Consider the following 26,629-nt stretch of genomic DNA (forward strand, 5'->3'; position numbering starts at 1 on the left):
GAGAAAATAATATTCTGGAGGGTGTTTGGGTGCAGTTCAGGTTATAGGCAATAACTGAAAAACCTTGTAAAGACAGGTTACAGGGCAGGAGTGACACAGCCACTTACTGGTCTAGACTGTACGTCATAAGTACACCTTAGCATATTTTTCAAAAGTAATGAAGCCTTAGAAACATGCAACCTCTCACTTTTCATTCTGCCATTATATTCTTGCTGAACAAGAGAGAGGCTACCATCATTTTTGTGTGCACCTCAGGAAAAGATGATTTGCAATTAAGTGAAGTTTTTACCGTACTTTTTCAAAGAGAAAGGGAAATTTCAGCAGCAGTACAACCACCATAGCACTGCAGTATTTGAGAACATGGCCAGGAAACACAAGCAAAAAATCAACACTGGAGGGAGAATTTAAAACACTGATGATCTTATATGCTAACTTTCAAATACCTATTCATGGTACATTTATGGAGCAAAAATAGCAGGTTGAGATCCCGCAACTTCTTTCCCAAAGGAGTGAAAGCACCACTGAAATCATAACCACAGCAGTGCAAACAGCAGTGGAGAGAGGGCCTATGTAGGGGTGGCAAAACCACTGCAAGCTAGAAGATATAGGACTGGGGCCTAAATGTGGAGGGGCTTGTCTACACTATACGGAAGATCAATGCTGCCGCAATCGTATTAGCAGGCCTAGTGAAGACATACTCATTTGAACTGAGAGTGTGCTCCCATCGGCGCTAGTAGCCCTGCTCCTCACAAGGAGTAAGGGAAGTCGATGGGAGCGTATGGAAGTCTGTGTGGACAGCGTGAAAACACAATGTAAGATAAGCTGCGTATCTTAAGTCAACTTGCACCTTTAGCGTAGACCAGGGCTAGGTGACTAATAAAACCGGAAGAAATTCCAATATTTCATATAAATACACCAAAATATAGATTTTATTCTTTTCTTTTAACAAATCAGACATTTTCAATAGAAGATTAAACTATTTGATCACTTTTATAGTGTGCCTTGCCTATAGTGTGTATTAGGGTAAAAGAGAATGATCCCAAGGTATGTTATACCATTCTAATGTCATTCCTTGCCCTGCATTCAGGTGTACCCACTAAATTTGTGGGATACTATAATCATGCTACAAGATGGAGACTATTCTGTGCAACAAACATCAACCTTAAACTCAAACCTTTTGTACAGCAGCACCTACCACTGACGGTGCCTGCACGTTACTGCTCTTTTCACTTTGTCTATTAATATCTGGAAGATCTTGACTGCAATATTAGCCTAAAACCATCCCTAAACTTAACTGCGTGTGCATGAGCAGATGTATGTGTTCTTCCATAGGGAAGAACACATACCTGTATGGATCAGAACCAGATTTCAAAATCAATAATGTTGAGAGCACATGTGCTCTATAACTCTTCTCACAATAACCATAAAGATATTCTACAGTAGGTAAACATCACTAATAAACTCCAAAATTATATAAACTCTATTTAAGCACTCCCTCTTCATAATTTCCCCCATTGTATTTTGATATAAAATATTGTATCTACCATATGGTCATGCTGCTCCCCACCCTTCTCTAACGTAACACACACACACACACGACTCAGTTTACATAACCACTCTGCTACATATTCAGCCTCCACAAGCATATACTCTAAAACTCCAATTCAAAATGGCTTTCATTCATCACACGCTGTGTATGTAAAAATATGTATGGATGGTCAACAAAGTTTCTGATAATCACAATGTTGAAAAAATAGCTGGCCAACACAAGTATAACCGCTGCCATTCTGCTTTGCCTATGGTCCATAACCAAACCCCTGATACAAACACTAATACATTTTTTGAAAGCTTGGAACCATATCCACATTTTAACTTTATGCTAATCTTAACTGTGTAGGGGGTTGAGCTAATATCACAATCTTGATTCTGTTGAACTTTGGGAAGATTGAGATCTGTATTTGACCTTTAAATCTCTACATGGACTATAAGGGGCATCGTACATAAAGGTTCAACACAGAAGATGAACTAAGTCTGCCTCCCAATACAATACTTAATTTGCCAGTGGACACAATGAATTACGAGAAGGAGCCATCATGAATTTTTACAACATTCTGCAAAGTACCATAACTAAGAAAATGTACTTCCAATTACATCCTCATGTCAGCCAATCATATACTGTTGTAAGAGTGGAAAGGACACGTAACTCCAGATATGAAAACCACTTGTCTGGCGCTACTCGCTAAGTTAGAGTTAATTCTAGCAGGAAAGCTATCCTGTCTGCAAAGGTATTTGATTTAGTCTGAACCTCATCTGTTTACTCCATCTCTAAAAGAAATTTAGGGATTTCTAACAAAATATACCAATGTGGTTTTGGTACTCACCTTACATCCCTCACAAGCACTGACACCATAATGATATCCAGATGACTTGTCCTGACAGACAAAACAGGGCTTGTAAACACGAGGAGGAGGAAGAGGGGAAGGTGGACTTGGGACAAGTTCTTCAGAACTGGTACTCTGAGTTTCAATGGCTACAAAAGAAAAAAGAAATTACCATTTTAATGCATTACCTTTGACGTTTATATAGTCCACTGTTATCCCTTGACAGCTATTAAAATTGTGTATCACAAGCATATGTTTAGACTTCTTAGCAACATTTAAGAAATGCCATCAGATCCACACCTTGTCTCCCCAACACAGATGTATTTTTTAAAATGAGTAAGATGCATAAATTCAGCCTTTTCCATAATTTTATCATCCCATATTCCAAAAGGCACATGATGTCAGATCCACATGCTGCGCCAAATTCCATCCTAAGATTACACATACAGACACACACACCCCACACACTAGTTAATCCTTTAAATTAGACTAGGAAATGAATTTGGGCATCAGGGGAGAGAATTCAGATCATATTTTTTTTGGATTGTGCCCTTGGAAGTATACCCGAGCGATGGGTGCACATTCGCGCACAGAATTTGGTCTTTGATGGGGAATGACTTGAGAAATACCTATCTATCTAATATATATCTTTTAGCTAAATGTGCTGTGAAATCACTCTTCTTCTTCCACAACAGAGACAGAATTTTCAGGATGCAAAGTCTGTTATGGAAGGATATGGAAACCAATCAATGTGAATTAAGAGACAGACAATTTAAACACAAGAATAGGAGCACAGCATTACCAAATTCTAATCCTACAGCTTCTCCATCTGTACAAAAGACATAACAGTAACAATTATCTGCCTTCTGGTGGGTTAATGTTTGTAAACCATTCTGAAAAAGGACTACTTAAGTATTATGACATCTTGTTGTTTTATTGCCTTAATATTTCTGGATGGACATTTATTTTCAGTCTGTTGAGGCGTTAGTTTCTCCTTTCTGGAAAACAACATGAAAGCTCTGTGAAGCTGTGTGAGACATGTAATCTAGATTGTTTCAAAACATCTCCACTGGTTCTCTCTGATACACCATTATCATAATTCGTATTTATTGTAGATAGGTAATAGATTTTCTTGTTTCAGCAAGTTGTTCTGCTGCTTCTTGGACAAACACTTCTATGTTTCAACAGACACATATAAAAAACTTAGCCCATGAATTTATATCTATACAGAAATATTAGACATTATTTACAGAGCTAATTCTCAACAGTCCTAAAAGAGAACCCTAAAGCAGTGGTTCCCAACCTTTTTGATACCACCAGGGACCGGCAAACCCATTCACAAACTTTTGGCGAACCAGTAACACTTTATTTGCATATTCATTATGCAAATAATGAATACGCAAATATGCAAATAAAATGTTACCAGTTCGCCAAAAGCCCCAGCCCCCAGAATTTCCCAGTGCCAGCTCAACCCCTAGACCTCCCCCATCACTCCACTACCCCCAGTGTCAGCCACTGACCCCAGAGTCTCCTGCATCCAACCAACTTCATGCCAGCTTCCCTCCCTCAGAGTCCCCCACCCCTTAGAGCTCCCCACCTCGCCCCCCATTTCCAGAACACCACTGCACTCAACCACCCCAGAGCCTCCACCCCAGTGCCAGCCCCCAGTCCCCAATATTAGCCCCATCCCCAGAGCCCCCCAGTGCCAGCCCTGCCCTCATAGCCACCCCCCACTACTAGCCCCATCCCCAGAGTCCCCCCGTCTCTTAGAGGCCTCCAGCCCCAGAGCCCCCCCAGGATTAGCCCTGCCCCCAAAATCCCCACTGCCTGCCCTGCCCCCACACCTAGCCTTGGGCTGCCTCTCAGCTGAACGCTGCTGCCCGTGTTGTGGCTGCTCTAAGGCTGGTATGCCAGGCTCTTTACTGCCCTCCCGCCACACAACAAACTGCTCTTCCATGGCTGGGAAGAGACCCCGCACCTGCCCTGCCAGGCCTGGTGAAAGCTCAGCCCCCGACACATGCATGGGATTGGTGGTGTCTGTCGCACAAGTGACAGGGGTGGGCGCACATTTCTGGTGGCTCGAGAGTTCCTCCGAAGGTTGTTAACAGTCAGGGCCTAGAGGTGCGGGGTCACTCAGCCTGTGTGTGTGTTTCAGGCTTGCTGCACCCTCCTGACACCCTCTGGTTTGAGTCAGGGAGCCCGGCTCCCCCTGCACAACTCTGACTGGCGCTGCCAGCTGCAGTGCCCTGGGACATTAGGAAGTGGCCAGACACATGGTGCAGGCTAGAGCCAGCAGGGGAGATCCTATGTGGGAAGCTGGGCCCTGCCGCAGAAGGGGCGGAAATCGCAGACACCCAGCATGGGACACCCGGTAGGGACAGCCTCACCACGGCCCGACTCCAGCCTTGGTACACCGGGACAGTCTGCAGCACCACTCACCACAAGAAGAGAATTTTTAGTGCATGCAGAGGCGCGTACCTTATAGGGAACGGAGCTCCCCAGCAGGCGGAGCTCATTAGCAGTTGGACGTGTGGCCTGGCAGACTGCTGTGGCCTGGCAGGCAAGGGTTCATGGCCTGCCACTGGTCTGCAGACTGGTGGTTGGGAACCCAAAAGAACATCAGTCAATAGAAAATTTTGAACAAGATACACTGTTTATGATAGTTTCCACATTTTTAAAATGTTACATTTGTATTACATCGGGGACTCATTCCCAATCCGCTTTCTTCTGAATTCAATGACAAGACCTTTGGATGTCAGACAGCCCTTCATTATTTGTTAGAGAATGGGGTCATTTCAGTAGTCCTTATTTAGGCAAAGTTACTATCAACTTAAAGTGTGGGGGGGATTGTTTTCCGAGTAAAAACTAGTAAATCAGGACACAGCGTAAAGATATTCATTGTAATCAAAGGAATGAATAGTAGTAGGAATCAATTTTTGATTTATATATCAATGAGACATATTTATAAGAAAAACAGAGAAGCAAAGAACTATATATATATATATATATATATATATATATATATATATATATATATATATATATATATAAAAGATTGAAGTATTGGCCACACATGTTCCATACTGAATTTCACACTAACTTTACCAAATCAAAAAGTTATAAGCAAAATCCTACAGGTTCCCAGCTCTTCAGAGCAAAGCTTAATTTTTTTCTTAATAAAAAAGAGGGAGACACAATCCACTATATTCCTTTTTGTAATATTCATTTTTAGCATGTAAGATAGAAACCGAGCACCCTGTTATTGATTTGTGTACAGTCATCCTGCTTAAATCAATAATCTATTAGTCTTTTTAAATTAAAGTTAGATTCATCAAATGCCCTTGAGAGGCCTCAAACATTTTGTTTCTTATTTCATGCTAGTTCATGCAGCGTAGTGGCTCCTAATCAGTATCTGGAATGATAACAATTTAAGCTCTAAAACTCTGCAATCTCAGCAGTGTCTTCTATATTAGCTCATTCAACTATTTCACTCAATCGAAAAAAAGCAGTTTTAGACATCCCATGGGGAACGAGGGTTGTGTCATTTGATAAAACAATTGCACACTTGCCATCCATATATGATCTTAGTTTGGGGAAAGCAGTCATTTAGGAATAATTCTGATCCACTTTTACTTTTTTGATGGTTTTATGCCAAACAAGGAGCAGCATTCAGTGGTAGTGTTCAAATTGCTAACCATATGTGCAACAAAGGTCTGTCAGACTTGGGCCAAACCACAGGAACTTTTGTTACTGAGATGAGATGAGTCTCTTGGTCTGTTCATAAATGCACAAAGCAGAGTCAGCAACTGAAGATGCTGAGGAGGCTGCTACAGAACTGCCAAGCTAGACAATTTGAAAATGGATACGACAATCAAAACACAAGAAGAACAAGAAATAAACTTCCCAAAGTAGCTCAGCTATATCTGCTATTAAAGTGGCTTAACCCATACACTGGAAACAGGTCACAAGTACAAATTCCTAGTGAGTTTTATTTTTCACAAGAAAACATGATAGAGCTTGTTTATTTTCAGCTTTAGACAAGAATGATAGTTGTGCAAAGGGTTTGGATTCCGATCATATGGGTTCTATTTTTATCTGTTACTAACCTACCTTGGATCCTTGGACTTAGCCTCCTTGCTTCAGTTTACCTATCGGTAAAATGGCATGCTGGCAAATCACAGAGACGGTGTCAGAGGTTTAATTGATTTATGTTGCACACCACTTTGCAGTTGCTGGATGAAAGATAAAAATAGTTCTGTAGTACCTTAGAGACTAACCAAAATATATAAATAGTATCATGAGATTTTGTGGGCACCACCCACTTCTTCAGGTTTGTGCCCAAGAAAAATCATGATACTGTTTATATATTTTGATTAGTCTGCAAGGTGCTACAGTCTATTGTTATTTTTAAAGTTTTTTTTAGTTACAGACTAACATGGCTACCCTCTGAGCCTGGATTAAAGAAGTAATGTATAGGAACCAAGTACTATTATCACTTTACTAGGGTTGCCAGCTGTCCGTTATTGACCCGGACAGTCCTTTATTTTTGCCTCCTGTCCGGTAAAAAAATTCAGAAAATACCGGACACCTAAAATGTTGCGTATTTTCTGACTTTTTGCCCGGCCAGGAGACAAAAATACCAGACATCTGGCAACCCTATGACACACTTGGCAACTGGGCTCGGCCTCCGACACCCCCAGTCCCTCAACCCCAGGACCTCCTGTTTACCTGGTTCCGCAGGGAAGCTGCGTTCTGGCTTGATCAAGAAAACAAAATGGCTGCTGGCAAAAAGCCTAAAGACCAAGGGGAAGCAATGCCTTACCTGGGTCCTTGTGCTCAACTTCTCCCCTGTTCCTATCTCTATTCTGACTCTGCATGCATTCTGAAAGGGGCTGTGTTGTTTTAATGCTGGTTTTTTATTTATGTATTTATTTATGTATTTATTTTGCTTAATAACTCTTAATAACTTAAAAGCTCATGATACCATCTACATGTTTTGTTGGTCTTTAAAGTTCTATCAGACTATTTGTTGTTTTTTAAGTTTTTCTTGTTTATTAATGTTTGACTATTAGTCCTTTTTTTTCCCTCCATAGAATTCCGCCCCTCCCCCACTGTTTGTTTGCTGTTTTTTTTAGGGGGGGGCGGAGAGTGTTTGGTATTTTTGGTTAAACCATCTGGCAACCCTATACTTCACATAGGTTGTTTGGGTAAGAGCAGCAGAAAAAAGCCATTCTGTATGTGTTACAAACAGGGAGGTAGTGTCCCAGTTGATGCAATTTTAAGGTAATCCTACAATTTTCCCAAAGTGGAAAAAAACAAAACAAAGAAGTGGGCTGTGCCCACAAAAGCTCATGATACCATCTACATGTTTTGTTGGTCTTTAAAGTTCTATCAGACTATTTGTTGTTTTTTAAGTTTTTCTTGTTTATTAATGTTTGACTATTAGCAGAGATGTGAATCTCAACTCACCAGAGGAAATACAGCATAAAAGAAGTTACAAAACGGGCAAGTTCCACTTAAGCATTCAGGGATTCCCATACAAAAGATTCCCAACATGTTTGAAATTTTTCTAAAGGCTAGATAAAGTATCAGATAAGATCCTTAAGAGAGTGTATAAGGGCTAATTTACTGCTAGCCAAACCATGTTGACAGATAGAGGTATTTTATTTTGTGTCTGATCAGAAGCAGACAAACGTTATGATGGCCCGTTCATTTTACTAGAAACTTAGATTATTAAGACTGTATTTTAATGCACACTTTGGACAGCTGAGTCTTAAAAGAATAAGAAGTTGTAAAGCAAATGGCATTTCCTGGATAGCCCCAAGGGAACTTTGAACACTGAGTTCTGAGTCCCTGGTGGGAAGGAGCAATTTCAGCTAATTAGGGTGAATAGAAAAGTGTTGCACTTGGTCAAAACATTCTGTTAACCCTCATTTTTGTTGGCACCAAGAAGAGTCAGTCTGGATTTTTTTTTTTTTTTTTTTTTTGTGAATTCGCTGCTGGAGTGCAAAGCACACAGCTCACATACATTAGGCAGAAAGTCAAAGGAAACGCCAAAGTTCAGCTAAAGTACAAGTAATTAGAAACAGATTCTCCGCTGCTTGTATGTGTGCATTTCATTTCAATGTTATTTATAAGCTTCCAAACATTTGCAAAAAAATATATATTGTAGCTCATTTAATTTTTATGTCTAGTCTGGGGGGAAAGTCTGCTTTTAATCATCTTCCAGTAAAAATCTGGGCAGTGAAAAGGCAGATTTCTTTTCTTTCCACACAAATGTATTTTTCTTATGCCATTCAAAACCATCCTATCAAATTAAATCCAAAATATCACTGAATCATGCCCACCCAAATTTTGTTTAAATAAAGTGCTTTGAATATGTCACACTGAAACAAATAGTTAGCATTAGTTCGACTTTTGTTTTGTTTTTAGACAAAAATCTTGTTTGGAAGACACAAAAAAGAATGAGAAAAAAAACCATTATTATGGAGACTTGCCAGCCTTGACTTCGTAACCTGGCCATGACCCCAGAGTGAGTGTGTGTTTGACCCGGTCACCCGGGTTCCTAGCTAAATACTGTAGCTGCTCTATGAATCCCTTCTATTCGTGCCATATACACAACAGGTGCAAGACACAGACAATGGGATGCAAACAAAGGGATACCATAGGTAAAGACTTTGATTTTCTTTTCTTTAAACAAAACTGTTTTGTCAAGGCAAAAACCTCTTTCAAATCTGTTCCCCTCAGTCACTGAAGCTGTCGGATTTTAAATACACAGTAAGTCATGCATAGTACATTCACACAGCACCATAATCAACTTATTAAAAACAACCTTAGTTAAAAAAAATCAGGTTGTGATATACCAGCTTAAATTTTTGTTAGTATTTTTGTTAGAACTGGGGGGTACCAGTTCTATCAACCTCATCATCCCATGTGAGAATTTTAGGCATGAACACAATGCACTGGAATTGAAGTGAAGGCTACGATGATTGGTCCATATGGAGATAATACATCTACATTTTTAGACATCTGTAAGTAGTTTATTTTTTACTTTCCATATCCTCTTTTCTTTCTCCCCCTTCTAATGAGCTCATGTCTTGTCAGCAGCACACATCTGTCTTTAATCTATAATGTTACATTACTTATTTTACTTGTTTCATTTTAACTTATGGTCATAATTTTTCGAGCATTGATTTTATTCATGACATATTACTGCTCTACAAGACAGCTTAGGTCTCCCCCCCTCCAAAAAAAAAAGGTGGACCTGGGTGAAGGCCCCGGAAAAAAAAAGTTAGTCTTCAGGCTGACTTTTATTATGGGAAGTGGACTTGCATTTTCATAAGGGACACCAGAAGATTAAATATCTACATTACATTTTTATAATGCGGTTTTCTACTTCAGAGAGCCAAAGCTATCCTTGTCCATTTGTTGAAAAGTTAAACATGATTCTTCAGATTGGTATTAGATACCATGTAGAATTCCTACACTGTGCTTGAAATAATATTTCAAAATCACTTACTGTAACAACATCCTTAAATACTTAATAATGCGCCCAACTCTCAGCCATCAAATAGAAAATAAGGAGCCAGGTCTAGGGTACAAGATCAGACCCAAAAAGCAACACACTTAGGGTACGTCTAGACTACCGTGTTTTGTCGACGGAAGTTTTGTCGACAGATACTGTCGACAAAACTTCCGTCGACAAAGAGCGTCCAGACACATTGAGTTCTGTCGACAAAGCAAGCTGCTTTGTCGACAGAACTCCGTAGTCTGGACGCAACGTTACAGGCAATAACACCTTCTGTCGACAGAGTTCTGTCGACAGAAGGTGTTATGCCTCGTAAAATGAGGTATACCAGCGTCAACAAAACTGCTGAGTTCTGTCGACGTTATGTCGACAGAACTCAGCGGTAGTGTAGATGCTGGTATAGTTTTGTCGACAAAAGTCCACTTTTGTCGACAAAACTAGGTAGTCTAGACACACCCTTGGAGAAGAAAGATGCTATTGTGTTGAGAAACAAAACTCTGACTTGAAGAGCTGTGCTCAATTCCCAGCCCTCACACTGATTTCCTTGGGCAAGTCACTTAATTTGTCTGAACCTCAATTAGCCATACATATAACAGGGATACAGTAATACTATTTCTTTTCCCCTGCCCTTTTTGTGTCTATTCTATTTAAGTAATAGACAGATGAGCTAGATGTGGTAATATCTCTTTTATTGGACCAACTTTTCTTGTTTAGATTTGAGTAAGACAAATCTTTTGAGCTTACATAAAGCTCTACCTCAGGCCTGGGACACATACTCAGAGTAACAGCTAACGGTGAAACAGTGTTTAGCATAACTAGTTAACGCATATTTCAAGGGACCCTGAAAGGTGAAGTGGCCTATTAAAACTGTTTTGAGCAGGGATTTTATCTTTCTAGATATCTGTACAATCATGAGCATAGCTGGGCTCTGATCTTGGCTGGGGTGCCTAGGCATTACTGTAATATAAATAATAATAATAATCCTGCTCAGTCAATAAAAGTTTTGATTAATAAACCTTGAAAAGCCTGAGTAATCATTGATAATTCAAGGTAAATTAATAATAATAACACAAAAAAAGTTGTTCAATACAAAGGGCTTGATCTTTCATCACTTACACGTTATTTAGATTGGAATTTTGGGTGCTGATGGAAGGCTCAAAAGAGATTAGTAACACACTTCAAAATGTTAGATTCACAATTTTTTAATACTACATTTTAAGCTTTATTATGGAAAACCAGCAGGTGAAACATAGTGCAAAATATAAACCAGAGTCTTTGGTTTCAAAAGCAACTCCGACCAAGGGTACAATTTTGCTTCCACTGAAGTTGATGAAGCTTTTGACTGAAAGAGGAGTAGGCTTAGACTCCCAGAATGGCAAAATACACTGCTCAAAGTGGTTTAAAGAAATCCCTGAAGAACTCAGGAAAACTCCTGTAATATTCTGTGTACTTTACATTTTTCTCTCAATTTTCTACTAATAACCATTATTATGCTACTGTTTTATTTGTTTTTAAACCAAAATTCAAGAGCGAATACTATAAAGCCCAGTTGTTCAAGTGTTAGTTTTGTTTTAACTGATGACAGAATGGAATTCGGCCTACTGTCGCTTTTAAATTAACATATGGAGGTACTCTCAGGAAAAAAAATAGCTCAGCAAAACAGCAATTAAGAATGCAGATGGTTTCTGTATCATTACATCTGGCAGAAAAACTATGCTAAACTCTGACTTTAGTCTTAGGCCTGGTCCACGTTGCTAAACAGTTAGGCTGTCATAAGCAGACTTACGTTGACCTATCCAAGGAAGTGTTTTCATAGCAGACTTACGTCGACCTATCCAAGGAAGTATTTTCATTTAAATTCACCTTCCCTACCAGTGTATACAAAGACACAGAGCACTGCCTCCATCAACGGTTACTGGCTTTCAGGAGCCATTCCAGAATGCCCCCCAATGACAATACAAGCATTCCTGGTAAAGACATACACCACTGACAGAAAAAGCTAAGTGGGCACACACACACAATTGTATGCTGATGTAAATTAGGGCAACATAATTTTGTAGGGTAGACACAGCCTTAGTCTATACTCCAAGCACAAGAACAGCTATGGTGCTATGCATATACCCCTTCAAGAGGATGTAGTTAGGGCAAAGGAATAATTCTGTAGATGGTTCTACAATCTACATTGGAGCGTAGGTTGTCTTAACTTTGTCTCTGACAGTACATCTACACTGCAGAGCTATTTTGTGTTGGTATAGATTATTTTGAGCCAAGGGTGCTGTGTGGATGCACCCTCAGGGGCATGAGTTTTAAGAGTAGACCAGGCCTGACAGAAGTCTGACAAAACTCACTAGACAGAAGATTTTACAATTTTGTAAAAGTGGAAGTGAAATAACATATGGGCTAAAGCAGCTTGTATAGAGGGGGACTGAATCACTTATCCTAAGCCAGGGGTCTCCAACCTTTTTAAGCACGAGAGCACTTTTTGAATTTAAGTGCAATCCAAGATCTACCTCAAACCCAAATACCCTTGTCCTGCCTCCTTTGTGCCCCTTCTCTGAGGCCCCGCACCTGCTCACTCCATCCTCCATCCCTCCCTCCCCCATCCTCCCTCACTTTCACCAGGCAGGGGCAGCAGGTTGGGGTGCAGGCTCTGGTCTTGGATTAAGGGATTTGGAGTGCGAGAGGGGCTCTGAGCTGAGCTTGGGGCAGGCAGTTGGGGTGCCAGAGGGGGTTCTAGGTGCAGGCTCTGGGAGGATATTTGGATGCAGGGGTGCTCGGGGCTAGGGGTGCAGGAAGGGGTTCATGACTGGGGTAGGGTTCCAGTATGTGGGCTTTGACTGGCACTGATTACCTCAGGTGGCTCCTAGGTGGTCACCCCTGCCCTGGCTCTACACCACTCCCAAAAGCAGCCAGCAAACTTCATACCAAGTCCTGTTGTGCCACCTCTCTGCTCTGTGGAGATAGGATACAGGGTGGGAGAGGGGGCACCTTGACATCCGCACCCGTCTTCTCACTCCCCGGCCCTACACAGCAAGCAGGAGGCTCGTAGGGGAGGCAGCTCCAAGGCAAAGGGCAGGAGATGCGCAGCAGTTGAGGAAGGGGCAGCTGAAGTGCTGGCACTTGATAGCTTCTTGGCCAACCCACTCAGGATTACTTATCAGAGGTGCCAAGATCTACCAGTAGATCCCGAGCTACTGGTTGGTGACTACTGTCTTAAGCACTACGAAAACTGTCTTTGAATCCAGGGAGAGCATGTCAATCTAGGGCTCCATGTTACTGAAAAAAGATCAATAAAATGTCTTAATTTTTAAAAGATCATAGAGCTTAAGTTGTGTTAAAATGCAGTTCTACTGTGATAAGTGAGTCTGGGAAAACAGCTTCTTCTTACTCAACAAATTTGCCATCTGAGTGCAATCCAAATTATATCTGTGGTAAAAAATAAGTGTTCATTTCTGTTCAGTTTTGTAGCTGGGTACAGCTAACAGAGCTATGAGACAGTGAGCTGGATCCTATTGCTTCATGCCTTTCATCAACAAAATTGCTAAGTGCCGATTACAAAGTTGTAACATTAGCCAGCAGACTCATATAACAGCAGCCGTGAGAGACAGTACATACCTACTGGCCTTGACCATGTGACAGAAGGATAACTTTTGTAACATTGACCCTTATCATGTGAGTGGAGCCAGGAAATAAAGATCAGTATCTTACGATTACAAGAGTGTGTTAGAAACCCTTCCCATTGTGCTCTTATTGCCTCCATACTTAGGCTATGTCTAGACTGCAGGCTTCTTTCGGAAGAAGATTTTCCAGAAGAGATCGTCTGGAAAAAATTCTTACAAAAGAGAGTATCTACACTGCTTTTTCGTTGTGCTTTTGCTATCTGCTTTTTCGAAAGATAGTGTCCACATTCATTGGATGCTATCTCATATTTAAGTTCTGATTGCAGTGGCCATGAGAGCACCTGTGCTTTTTCCTGAAGTCCTCTTTTTTCGAAAAAACCCCTTCTTCCTTGTCCACACACATCTTTTTTCTGAAAGAGCTCTTTTGGAAAAAGGCTTCTTCCTCATAGAAAGAGATTTACCGCTGTCAGAAAACCCCCTGCATTATTTCAACTTTTTGTAAGTGTAGTTTAGTGCACGCAAATCTGGCTTCTTGGTTGTTTACCCTTTTATCCTATTCTTGTATTTATTCATTTCAGTTCCCTCACTGCCTGTTAACACATTCATCTGGGATGCAGTTTTCAGCAGCCCTGAAAATATTAATTGTTCTTTACTTAGTCAAGTCCATTTTTTGCAATGTCTAACTGAACCTAGTTCTGTGTTACAACACAAATAATATGGTCTCCAGATAGATGATCTGATAAGTAGCCACATTCAATTACTTGGCTTTATGGAGCACATCTTTAATACTGCTGCCAACTTTCTATTCACACAAAACAGAACACCCAGGCCCTGCTCCTTCCCCGAGGCCCCAAATGTGCCGCACCCCTTTCCCAAGGCCCTGCACCCCAAAACTGTAATCCCTTCCTAAGTAGCTTGCTCTCCCTCATCCTCACTCACTTTCACTGGGCTGGGGCAGAGGGTTGGGATGCAGGAATGAGTGAGTACTCTAACTTGGAACACAGGCTCTGATGTGGGGCAAGAAATAAGAGGTGCAGGAAGGAGCTCCGGGCTGGGGCCATAGGTAGGAGTGCAGGAGGCAGTGAGAGATTCAGGCTGGGGTGTGGGCTCTGGGGTGAGGTCAGGGGATGAGGGGTTTGGGATGCAGGAAGGGGCTCCACAGGTTGGGATGTGGGGCAGAGGGATTTGAAGTGCAGAAAGGGTCTTCAGAGTGAGAGAAAGGTTTGGGGTACAGGAGGGTGGGATAGCACTGCCTGGGGGTGTGGGCTCTGGGGTGGGGCCAGGGGAAGAGAGGTCTGGGATGTATGAGGGGGATCCTGGTTTGGTGGGGGGGCTATGAGGCTCCGTGCTCTGCTCTCACTTGCAGGTACTGCACCTGCGGCACCCGCTGGCTGTGGTTCCTCCAATGGGAGGCAGAGCCAGTGCTCGAGATGGGGGCAGGGCGCAGAGTCCTCTGGCTCTATCCACCTAGGAGCTGGACCTGCTGGCTGCTTCCGGGGCACAGCGTGGAGCCAGGACAAGTAGGGATTAGGGCTCCTTGGTTAACCTTCATGGTGCTCAGAGGCAGCAGTGTGTGTGTGGGGGGTAGGAGGGACGACGGCGATAGGCAGCGCTGTTGGTGCCGGCTTTTGGGAGCCAGCCACATACAAACATGTAACCCCAGCAGTTACACATTCATAAATACATACAATATCCCTAGGAGGCACTAGTCTGCCTTAACTCCGCAGCACTGCTGACTGGACTTCTAGTAGCCCAGTCAGAGGTGCTGACTGGAACTACCAGGGTCCCTTTTCAACAAGACATTCCAGTCAAAAACCAGAAGCCTGGCAACTCTAAGCTTTAAAAAGGTCAGTGGCCTCACCTAACAGTTGGTCTTCACAGGGGGCATTGCCACATGATCACAGCATTCTCATCGTCAACTGCCTGGATTCTGAAATCCCTTTCAGACTTTCACTGCAATGTACCATAGGTCTACAACAGGCCTGGGCAAAATATGGCCCGCAGGCTGGATCCAGCCCACCACGCCACCGAATCCAGCCCATAGTCGCTGCAAGGAGCCCAAGCAGGCTCCCTGCTTGCCTCAGCCTACCTGTACACCACACAGAAATGCACCTGTGGGGCGGTTTCACTTTAGACACTGAGCCCGGAGGGGAGGGGATGCTCCCACCCCCAACACAATCCTATTGGCCAATGGGAGCTGCCTGTTTCAATAACATGCATCCAAAAAGCACAAGTGGCTCATAGTTATTCACAGAGCACATGGCTACCGCCTGTGCTAGGGCGGGGAAGGCAGGGAGCTAGATTTAGAAACAGGCTGCTGGCTGGTAAGTCTCCTGGCCTGAGCCTGCCTCTGGCACCCAAGCCCTTCCCTTCCTCTCCCCAACCCTCTGTCCCTCACTCTTGCTCTCTACTCCACATACTCAAATCTTCTGCTCCCCTCCTGCACCCATACCCCCTCCCAGATCCGGAACCCCAGTCCCCTGCCCCAGATCACAGTCCCATCCTGCCCTAGCTCACAACCCAAACCCCTGCCCTCCCTCCTATACCCCAATTCCTTGCCCTATGTCACAATCCAACCCCCTGCACTCCAGTCCAGTGCCCCAGGTCACAACTGCCTCCTTCACCCAAACTCCCTCTTACGCCAGGTTCCCTTCTGCACCCAATCTCCATCCCAAACCGCTGCACCTCCTCCATTAATATCATGGAAGAGTGCAGCCCTTGACCACTTTCCAAATTCTTGGAGTGCCCTCCCCCCCATCAAATATTATTGTTCACCCTGGTCTACAATGTTTCTGGGCATATGATATGCAGCAGGGTGGGAAATTTCATCTTTCACCCTTTGCTGTACTATCAGAGGCCCAGATCTCCACAGATATTTAGTCTCCTAACTCCCACTGATTTCAATGTGGATTGGAGCCTGAGTGACTAATAATTTTTACTATGTTGATCTCTACAAAACCCCAGTGGGAAATAGGAAAGTTTTTCCCAATTTCACTGAGAGAGAACTGAGGCACAGAGAAAACAAGGGCCAGATTGATAAAAGTATTTAGGTGCCTAAAGATACAAATAGAAGCCTAATGGAATTTTTAAAAACTCCAACTCAACTAACGGTATCCTTAGGCTCTTAAATATCTTTCTAAAATCTAGCTAAGTTATTTGCAAGGTGTTTCAAAGCAAGAAATATAACCGATCTTTATTCAATACCACTTGCTTTCGGGAAAATATGTTAACATTACTGTTACCTTTCTAAAGTTCTCTGCCCATGCTGCTTCTAGACAGGGACTTAGAAGACTTCATCATTTGCTACATTTTTGCTAAAAATTTAGCTTAATTTAGACTTTTTTTTAAACAAGTGCTAGCAAAAGACTGAACTTTATTTTCTAACCTCAGTAACCTGATATGTCAGCTTATATAAGATTACATCCCTACTACATGGCAGAGAACAATATATATGGATTCCTATTACTAAGCTAACGGTGTAAGACCTAGGCAAACCCTATTAAGGTCAGTGGGGTTGACAAAGGTGCAAAAGCATAATATGTGCTACAGAATCTTTGTGATGGGGCTTTTTGTAGCTTGTGTGCTCCAACTTGCTTTTGAGATTGAAGGCTGAGGTTGCAGGGCTAGTTTAGCAAAGACTATTTTCCTTGTAAATTAATCAAAATCAATCAATCACGGATACCCTGAACAGGGAGGCCTAAATACTATTATCAAAGTTAATTTTGAGAGCAGAATTGAGCTATGCTTAAAACCAATTATCTAAAATCACCAGCTTTTTGGCACCTTGCTTCACCACCCTGCATATCCACCAGGGCTATGTCTATAAGAAAAACCCTCTTGTTGTCTACACTGCCCCGTCTTGTGCAAGAAAAACCCTCTTGAGCAATGCGGATTATTTTCAGGAATAACAGCATTGCTCAGGAGGGTTTTTCTTACACAAGATGGGGCAGTGTAGACAGCTTCTTCTGGCGTTATGAGCCTTGTCTGCAAAAATGGTGGCTCATTAGGTATGCAAATGAGGCTTGGCAATATTCCACACGTAGCCTCATTTGCAAGTGTAGACAGTCCAGGAGTGCTTGCGTCAATGTAGTGTGGCACACTACAGGCTCGTGTCCCAGTGTGCCACCATCTAGAACTTTGGCTATTGGGGAGTGTTGACAATGAATAGAGAGGCAGAAATGATCCACAAGGTGGTGACTAGAAGCAAGTGGTCAGTTTTCCCCTTGTGCAGCTGTCTCCATCCCAGAACTCACATTGTCTTTCTTGCTGTCCATCACCTCTGACAAAACAATGGACCCTATACAGATCTCCATCTGTCATGTGGTACAAGTACAGGACGTATCATCCCCTGGGATTTGCAGAGCTGTAAGAGGAACCAACCATATTATTTTCCTAGGGGACAGGCCACAGCCAGAACCAATTCAAGGTTGTTGATGGCATTCATGGGGCAACTGCAGATGGCAGAGCACCTATTCAGGGCCTGAGACTCAAGCCCTGAATAGCAAGATCACATTGTAATGCAAGCATGGGAAGAGGTATGGTTGTAGAACTTTTAGAGGTACGAGGCAACATTCCTGGGTCTATGTACAGCATAGGGACACCAGAATGGAAGAGTTGCACTCACAGCAGAGAAGTAAGTGGCAATAATCCTAGGGAACCTCACAATGCTGCATTTCTAACTATCAATGGGAAGGCATTTTGGAATTGGAAAATCCCCCAAAAGGCTGTTATGCAAATGCACAGGGCCATTAACAGGCTCCTGGCATGCAGGACTAATTCTCAGTAATGTGCAGAGCACATGGAATGGATCTGCAGCAGCAGGAATCCCAAACACTAGTGGAGCAATAGATGGTATGACAGAGCACACCATCACAAAGTGCTGCTTTTCTAGGTCATCGCCAAGCGTGCTTCATCCAATCAGCATGGTTGGGTGAAGTTCATGACACTTGTATCTTTAAAAGGACTTTTCAGATAAGAGTCCCAACTATTAGATTACCATGGTCACTATTGACATGCCAATAATGACCCTGGGGGAACTTTGCCTACCCCACTTTCCTTCGGCTGATCAAGCTATACCACAGCCACCTACAGAAACCTTAGAAAGATTCAACTACCAACTCAGCAGGTGCAGAATGAAAAATGAATGAGCTTTTGGTTGATTGAAGGTGTTGCTTTTGGTATTTACTCACAAGATTGAATTTCAATGAAAACAACATCAATAATTATGGCTGCCTGCTGTGGTCCTGTATAATATCTGTGAAACAAAGAGGGGGCCGATGATACTGGGGATTATGGCTGAAGTGGAGCTATGTCTGATGAGTTTGAACAGCCAGACACAAGGGCTATGAAAGGATTCACCATGAAGCTATGCAGATCAGGGAAGCTTTGAAAAGGGACTTTCCAGTTATCCACCATAATGCATTGCAGTGTATATTGTACTCTGCCTGGCCTTCTGGTTTGGGGCCTCTGCAGAACTGTGCATGGGCTGATATCTATGAACATGATGCATTGACAATGCATCACAACAAACACTGGAAAATTATGTTTCCGACTTACTGTGCTTGTTACTGAACCTATGAGTGTCAAAAGGTGCAATAACATTCTGCAGCATGTGTTGTGAATAACAATGAAATATTTTCCAAATAGAATTTTATTCAGTAACAACAATCAGTGAAAGGAGTCTGTGCAATTTAAAAGCAAATATATTTACTGAACAGAACTTAGCAAGGAGAAGAACATCCGTGTCCATATAGAAAACATGGCTTTCACAGATCTGTGCATATGAAGCTATGGTTGTCCTTAGTATCCCCCACAGAGGTGGAACAATAGGGGTAGGAATGCTGTTCCTGATGCCATATGGAACACGGAGAGGGGGGTGTAGGAAGGTGCGGTAGTCAAGTTCTCCATGGACTACAAATGGAAGTGAGCTTGTGATAGTTGAACCACAGGTCCACAAAAAACCCACAGTCTCTGATGCCAAAGAAGCTCCATTATGTCCTGGTAGATTTCTCTCTTTTTTTCCAGCTGGGACTGATCTTTCCTTCTCTAGGCTGTCTAATGTACACCCTCCAGGCCCTTTGCTCTGATCTGATGCGGCACTGTTTGCAGGATTTTATTGAACAAGTCATCCAGAATGGTCCTCTTTCTCCTCCTTAACTAACTCAGGTGTTCCATGATCTGCAGAGGAGACCCCTGAATGCCACAACAGCAGCAGCTGCAAGTAAAACAGAGGTAACATGGTCAATAGTGACAACAGAAAGCAAAAAATGTTAAGGTTCACATTGCCCTTCCCCTCCTCCCTTAAAACTTTAAGGGTGATATGCTTTTTGGCATGTCTGCTTTGACATGCTTGTGCAGGGTGCCACTCACAGCACCAGCCACAGTGAGTATGGCTTGCCAGAGATGAAGGAAATGAGGAATTGCTCAGTTACATTAAACTAGTAGTACTTGGGGTTGCCAGGTGTCCGGTATTGACCCAGACAGTCCAGTATTTTCACCTCCTGTCCGGTAAATAAAGAAAATACCAGACACCTGAAATGTCCAATATTTTCTGGGGGTTTCTCTCCTGCCAGGAGGCAAAAATACCAAATATTTGGCATCCCTTCGACACTCCATAACTGGACCCAGCCCCCGGATCCCCTGCTTACCTGGTTCCGCAGGGAAGCTGCCTTGTGGCTCAAACAAGAAAACAAGATAGCCGCCCTGACCTGAAGCAAGGGGAAGCAATGCCTTCTCTGGATCTTAGTTCAACCTTTCCCCTCTTCCTATCCCTATTCTGACTCTGCACACACTTAAAGGGGCCATACTATTTTAATGAGGTTTTATTTTATTTTGCTTAACTCTGAGTCTTTTTTTTTGCTCAACAATTTGTCTCTCCCAGGAGATTTCCCATGTGCTCCCACCCACATACCCTGACTGGCCTGGGGGAAGAGGAGAGAACATAACTGTCTTTAATCCTTGTACTCACCCTGCAAGAGGTGTGTGGCATCTACACATCCGCTTGTGGTTCTGTCAACTGCTGGTAGTTCTCTCTAGGTGCTGTGTGCCCCTGGCAGTGGGAGGAGACTTTTCGCGTTCCCCATCCTCAGATCTCAATTGGCTTGGGGGTGAGAGAGCAGCAGGGTGGCTGCAGGCTGGATCAACCACCTTAGCCTGCATTGGCTGGATCCGGCCTGCCATCTTGCCCACCCCTGTGCTGGCTTCTTTAGGGCCTGCTGAAGTTATAGCCAACAGGCATGGGAAAGAAATAAGGCTGCCAAGCCTAGAAAGCTTTAGCAGAGGATTGCAGAAAACCTCCATGAAAGCACCATCATGATCTCTCAGGAGGATTCAAGGGGCGTCCCTGTTTCTGCCAAACAACCATGCAAATGCACACAGAAAACTCAACTGCTCCACATTGCCACCCCTCTCAAGTTGAGGGTGCCATCACGATAATGAATATAAACTTACAGACTTACCAGATTATTCTGTTCCCATACTTGATTGGCGGGACTGACTGGACTGTGGCTTAGTCTCATACAGGACCTGATTTACAACATAGCTGGATCTCTGGTCACATGTCCCATTGTCCTTCTCTTCCTCCTCACTGTTAATTCCAGAACCTGTCTGGGGCTCCTGGGAGGTATCCATGGCAGTATTGGTCGTCAGGGCAGGTCTTCAGGGCAGGTCCTGGGGGGTCTTCAGGGCAGTATTGGGGGTCTTTCCCCAATGGTAGCAGGTAGCTCTTTGTAAAAGCAGCAGGTCTGAGGCTCCGTACGAGATTGACTGTTGGCTGCCCAGGCCTCCCAACATGCCTACTGTTGCTGGCAAATCCCTTCTCCTGTACCCTCTGGATAACCTGCTTGTAGCAATCCATGCTTCTAAGGCTGGTGCACAGATGCATAGCTTCTTCTTCCCCAGGCCCTGGAGAGCCACCATCACCTCTGGGTGTCATGACAGAGCAAGCCTGGAGCACGTAGCTAGATGGTTAGCACAGTCTGCTGGATGATTGCATGCAAGAATGACAAGCCGCTAGGCGTGCTCAGTAAGATGGACAATCAAGAAAAGGCATTTCAAAAATTTGCAGGGCTTTAAGGGGGGAGGGAGGGCTTTCCAGTCTCCATTCTTTGGGACTTGCAGGCAGTGGCACTAATCATTGTGACCACAGCGATCCATGTTGGACATTATGGGGGCAGCTGCTGGAGCAGCTTTAGGGGTCAAGGTAAGTAACAGTGTTTGTGGAGACAGATCTAAGTGTACACATGTGCACAGCACAATTGACACAAAGGTGCTTAAGTCAGCCTAACTTTGTAGGCTCAGCAGTTAATCCACCTCTCTGAGAAACAGTTTTTCTAGCAACCTAGCACTGTCTAAACCAGGAGTCAGGCTGGCCCAACTACATCACTCAGGGCTGTAGATTTTTCACACTCCACACAACAGACCTGGGTCAAGCTAACTCCTCACTATAAATCTGGCCTAGAATAGAGCTTATGGCAGCGTAATATACCACAGCAGTTTTCTACACTTACATCGATACAGCAGATCTCCATTTGGTGCACCAATGCAATTACACTTGCACACATTTTTCTACGGTAGGCATGCCTTGCCAGTGATTAGCACTAACAGGCACAATAGCCGCATTCAGTTATACCCGTGCAGCCCATCCCTGGAGAGGTTAATGGGGTTTTATGGCATTTTAACAGTGGACAGAATGTGTCTTTCTATTTAAATGATCAAGTAAACAATGGCTCATCAGAGAGGTCACCACCCTGTGAGCCAAAGGCTTGGCATATAAAACTGAACCTTACAGGACAGCAGCATATCAGTTGGCATTAGAGGTTTATCTTCACAGAGATAAATGAAACTTAAGTGTAAGGTGAGATTTTATGGAAAAAAGAGTGGGAGCCCCCTCTCAAACATACTGGCTCTGTAAGGTGTTGTCCCTCACAGTTCAGTGATTTTATCCTGGCCCAGATACCACAGTTCAGAAGTGTGATTTCTAAACCCTTACAAAGCTGAAAGAATGTCAATTGTGTGGTGTTGCTTTTCACGAGAGATTTTATTTTTCAATCAGAACCCCATGACCCAGCTTCCCTTGTTGGGTCATGTTGGTGACCCTTATAGGGCCAAATCCTCAACTGGAATAAAGTGGACAGCTCCAGAGAAGTCAAGGGAGCTATATTGATTTACATCAGCAGAGACTCTGACACCTTTGTACTTAGTTTAAAACATTAGCATCTACTGCAATAGCCTTTACATGATCACGACGTTACAAATTCAGCATGATTTCTCTGCAGGATCAATTACAAGATCATCACAACCTCCTCCCCCCCCCCCCCCAGTAAGAAAGTCTTCTTATACAGGTTGAACCTCTAAAATCTGGGACTCTCTGGTTCAGTAACATATTGCTGGACCAGAGAGCCCCAGCTTGCCAGGTTCAGAATCACAGCCAGGGCTGGGCTGGTGGTGGGATGCCTAGCCCCAACGGAGCCAGCGCAGAGGAGAGCACAGCCCTGGCTAGGGTTGGAGGTAGCGGGGCCAGCGGCCAGGAGCACAACTCCCATTGGGGCTGTTCTTCCACGGCCTCACTCGGGGCTCAGTCCCAGCTGGGGCTAGCAGCCGGGAGCTCAGTTCCACCCGGGTCTGGAGTCAGCTGGGCATGCAGCCCAGACCAGTGCCGTGGAGGGGACACAACCATTGCCGGGGCTGGAAGCAGTAGTGCCTGCCCCTGTCCAGGTCTGGCCCAGTGGGGAAACATAGCCCCAGCCAGGCCTAGCACAGTGGGGAACTGGAGGCAGTGGCAGGGAGCGCAGGCCCACCTGGAAGCAGAGCCTACAAGTGGGTTGGGAGCCTTGACTTCCCCTCCTCCGGCAAACTCCATTATTCGGGACCACTCAGATTCTGAGGGTGCCCAACAAGGAAGGTCCGACCTGTATTAAGCATAAATGTTTTATGCTTTAACTTCAAAGCTCTGGATCAATTCCTCCTAAGGCAGCTACATATTTTAAACAGGTGAACAGAATAATCTGGAGCACTGCTTTAAATGAGTAATAGGGTCTTCTTCAGATCTAATCCCCAGTATAAGTTTTTATTAGTTTTGGGTGTTAACACATGTATCATAAATATAGTTTAAATGCCTTCCTAGCTATATAACATTATTTATAATGCCTCTTATCTTGGCCTGGCACTAAAGAATATGGGAGCTGGACTATCTTTAACATTACATGGTTGTCCAATATCACAAACAAAAATAAAACCAAAGTATTCTAATCATAAAAGGAGTAAAATGGACTTGCTAGGTATTATGTCATACCACTTCTTAAATGTTATGACTGTTTACATTAGGAAACAGCAACATTGGGGTGTTTTTAAACCCAAAATTAATACACTGACTCAGCCAATGCAAAATACAAGTAGGTACAGCATCATCTAAAAAGCTGATCACCCTTTGGGTTACAGGGATTCTGCTGGATGATGCTGATTTACATATAATAGCTGGATAGCCATTTACTGAGCAGCTCCCCCAGCATAGGGGAGCCTTCCCAGGCATCTTGCCCCACCAAGTCATGGGTCTCAAGTACTACATGCAGCTTTTGTGTATATAATACCCCCATTGGTTTAGAAACAAGACCAGTTATTTTCCGTATGAAAACCACCTCTGTCTGGGCCAGATTAATATCAGAAGTAATTTTTCAACAGCCCTCAGAGTCCCAAAACACTGCCCAGCACCACATAAAAAGCCCCTACTTAGCTCTGGCGTCTTCTTTCACAGGTAATGGCCTTCATCTGAGCCACTCTTGTCACAGCCCATTTGCCCAGCTGGAACTTAGCCTTCGCTTCCTCTTGGTCACAGCTCCCTCTGTCACAGGCTCTCCCCTTTCACACTCCTCTACAAGCTCCTAAACTCAGTTGCCCACTCACCTCCCTACTGACCCCCTGCTGCTCCTTACAGGGCTCTGGCCCTGATCTCTCCCAGGTGTGATTCATTCTGTAATCAGGGTTGGCTAGCCCCAGCCCAAGGGGTCAGCCAGCCCAGCCACACTGTTACCTCTACCTTTGTTTGCATGTCCTGTGCCAAGGGTAATTAAAAAAACTGGGCCAGAGCTGAACTGCTGCACCTTTAAATCTTAAAATTTAAATGTTTAAGGACAGGTACGTGCTTCATTATAAGGCATGTTATCAATCCACTATAAAGAGCCTATTACCTTTTAAGTCAGGATGCCATATGGTTGTTCACTTTTCACAGGGAATCTAGGCTTTGCTTCCAGTGATGAACTGAACTGTTTTTGTTGTTTTAAAAATTGCATATTATAGGCAGCAAGAAACACCCACAGGGGTGTGTAACCTCACTGGCTACCTTTTGCACAGCGTGTTTCATATATAAGCAAGTTGAAAATGAAGACATCTGTAAATAATAAGTGTGAGTATGCAGAACTTAATGAACAGGGGCATAAAAAGAAATTGAACAGCAGGGTGCAGCAATTACAGTAACGGTCCATTTTATTAAAAATATATGTTTCAAGCTTTCATGGTTTTCTGCAATTTCCCCCCTTCTGATTTCCTTCCCTGAGACAGTCCCCTTCACTCTGCAGTTTGCTCTTTTGCTGATAGCCCACAGGCATTTGCAAAATAAAGTATGGTTTATCAGGCAACAGACCATTAGTGACTATTGCTCAGTAAAGCTACGTTTGGGTTTTATTGATGCTGAGCTACACATAGCTGCCAGTATAAATATGTTAAAGGTGTAATTTTTTAATGATATAGTTATACCAATATACACAGCACCCCCTCCCATATATCAATAGAGTTTGTTCCCCTTTCCATACAGCAATAAGGTATACCAGTATAAGGACATTTATATCCATGTAATTGCATCTATGCTGGGGGTGGGAAGGTGTTTGTATGACTAAACTATACAGACACAGTCAAAGCAGTACAAACTCTGGGAGAAGTGCCAAAACGCATTGGGAAAAAAGGACACATTTCTATTAGAGAATCCAGAGAGCATATATCTCTAGGAATTCTTTCTCCTTGAGGAAATGAGAGGAGGGAGGGTGATTTCACTTTCTAGGGTGATTTCCAGAAATATACCCCTCTTTATACCTTCATATGCTTTACTAAGAAGACAAGGCATCTTTGATCAGTCACCAGGCTGAGAGTTAGTACATTAGCACTCCAAAACTGTACTCCAAACTTGCTGATGCTGACAGAAACAGCCAAGATGGGGGAATATTTATGAATCAAATAGCACCAATATTCATGCTATGCAGCAAATGCAGTACTCAGCTTCATATAACTCAAGTGGACTCGCACTCATGTTCCTTGAAACTTTTGAATAACATACTTGTTACACAAAAGATTGATAAAGTATTGATGAAGTCACCTGAAAAATGAGCTAGGATTCTACTAAATTTTCCTTCATCATAATTCAGCACAATTTTCATTGTATTTATATAGCACTTTACATTTTAAAGTATCTTAAAAACATTACATATTTTTCACACCAACCCTATGCAATAGCTAAGTATTATTATTATCCCCATTTTACAGGTTGTGTAATGGAAGCACAGAGAATGTGACTTATTCAGAGTTCCAAAGTAAATCTGTGACAACACTGGGATTAGAACTAAAGATGTTAAGGACTAGTTGACTATCCTTAAATGCTTATCCGATAGTCAGTTGACTAGTCAACTAGCTGATTCCCCGCCAGGGGACCAGCCGGGAGGGACCAGCTAGGAGGGGAGCGGGGCTGGCCGGGAGGAAGGGGGGGGGGGACGGGAAGCAGTACTGGCAGGGGCGGAAGTTCAGGGGCAGCGGGGCTGTCCAGGGGAGATTGGGGTGTGTGTGTGGCTGGCGGGAAGCAGGACTGGTCAGGGAGAGAGTGTCACGGGGAGCGGGGCTGGTCGGGAGGGATTGGGGAGAGCGGGGGGGGGAGAGAATCTGCTGGCGGGGAGCGGGACTGACCCAGGCACATGCAAATCCCAGTGCGCTCCCTGTCCTGCACACGGTCCTGGTGAAGCATGAGCAACTCCAGCTACGGCTCCACAACGTGCTTGAACAGCGCTCAGGAGCATGGACAGGTCCTCTCCTCCTCCCCAAGGTGACACTCCTACATCAGAGGC

General features: G+C 43.6%; 1 protein-coding gene across 6 annotated transcripts in view; it reads right to left on the reverse strand.

Annotated features, from left to right (window-relative positions):
• The window catches only part of RARB (retinoic acid receptor beta), a 548,867-nt gene that overhangs the window by 109,917 nt on the left and 412,321 nt on the right, over positions 1-26,629 (reverse strand). For 5 of the 6 annotated variants that reach the window (XM_075922032.1, XM_075922031.1, XM_025190306.2 and 2 more), the window contains one exon: positions 2,382-2,530. In XM_075922032.1, coding sequence (XP_075778147.1) covers positions 2,382-2,530 — 149 coding nt within the window. Of the gene's footprint in view, positions 1-2,381; positions 2,531-24,254; positions 24,601-26,629 lie in introns of those variants that run through there. The other variant, XM_075922033.1, reaches the window with a different exon arrangement.

Source organism: Pelodiscus sinensis, chromosome 2, assembly GCF_049634645.1.
Source record: "Pelodiscus sinensis isolate JC-2024 chromosome 2, ASM4963464v1, whole genome shotgun sequence".
NCBI classification, from domain to species: domain Eukaryota; kingdom Metazoa; phylum Chordata; order Testudines; family Trionychidae; genus Pelodiscus; species Pelodiscus sinensis.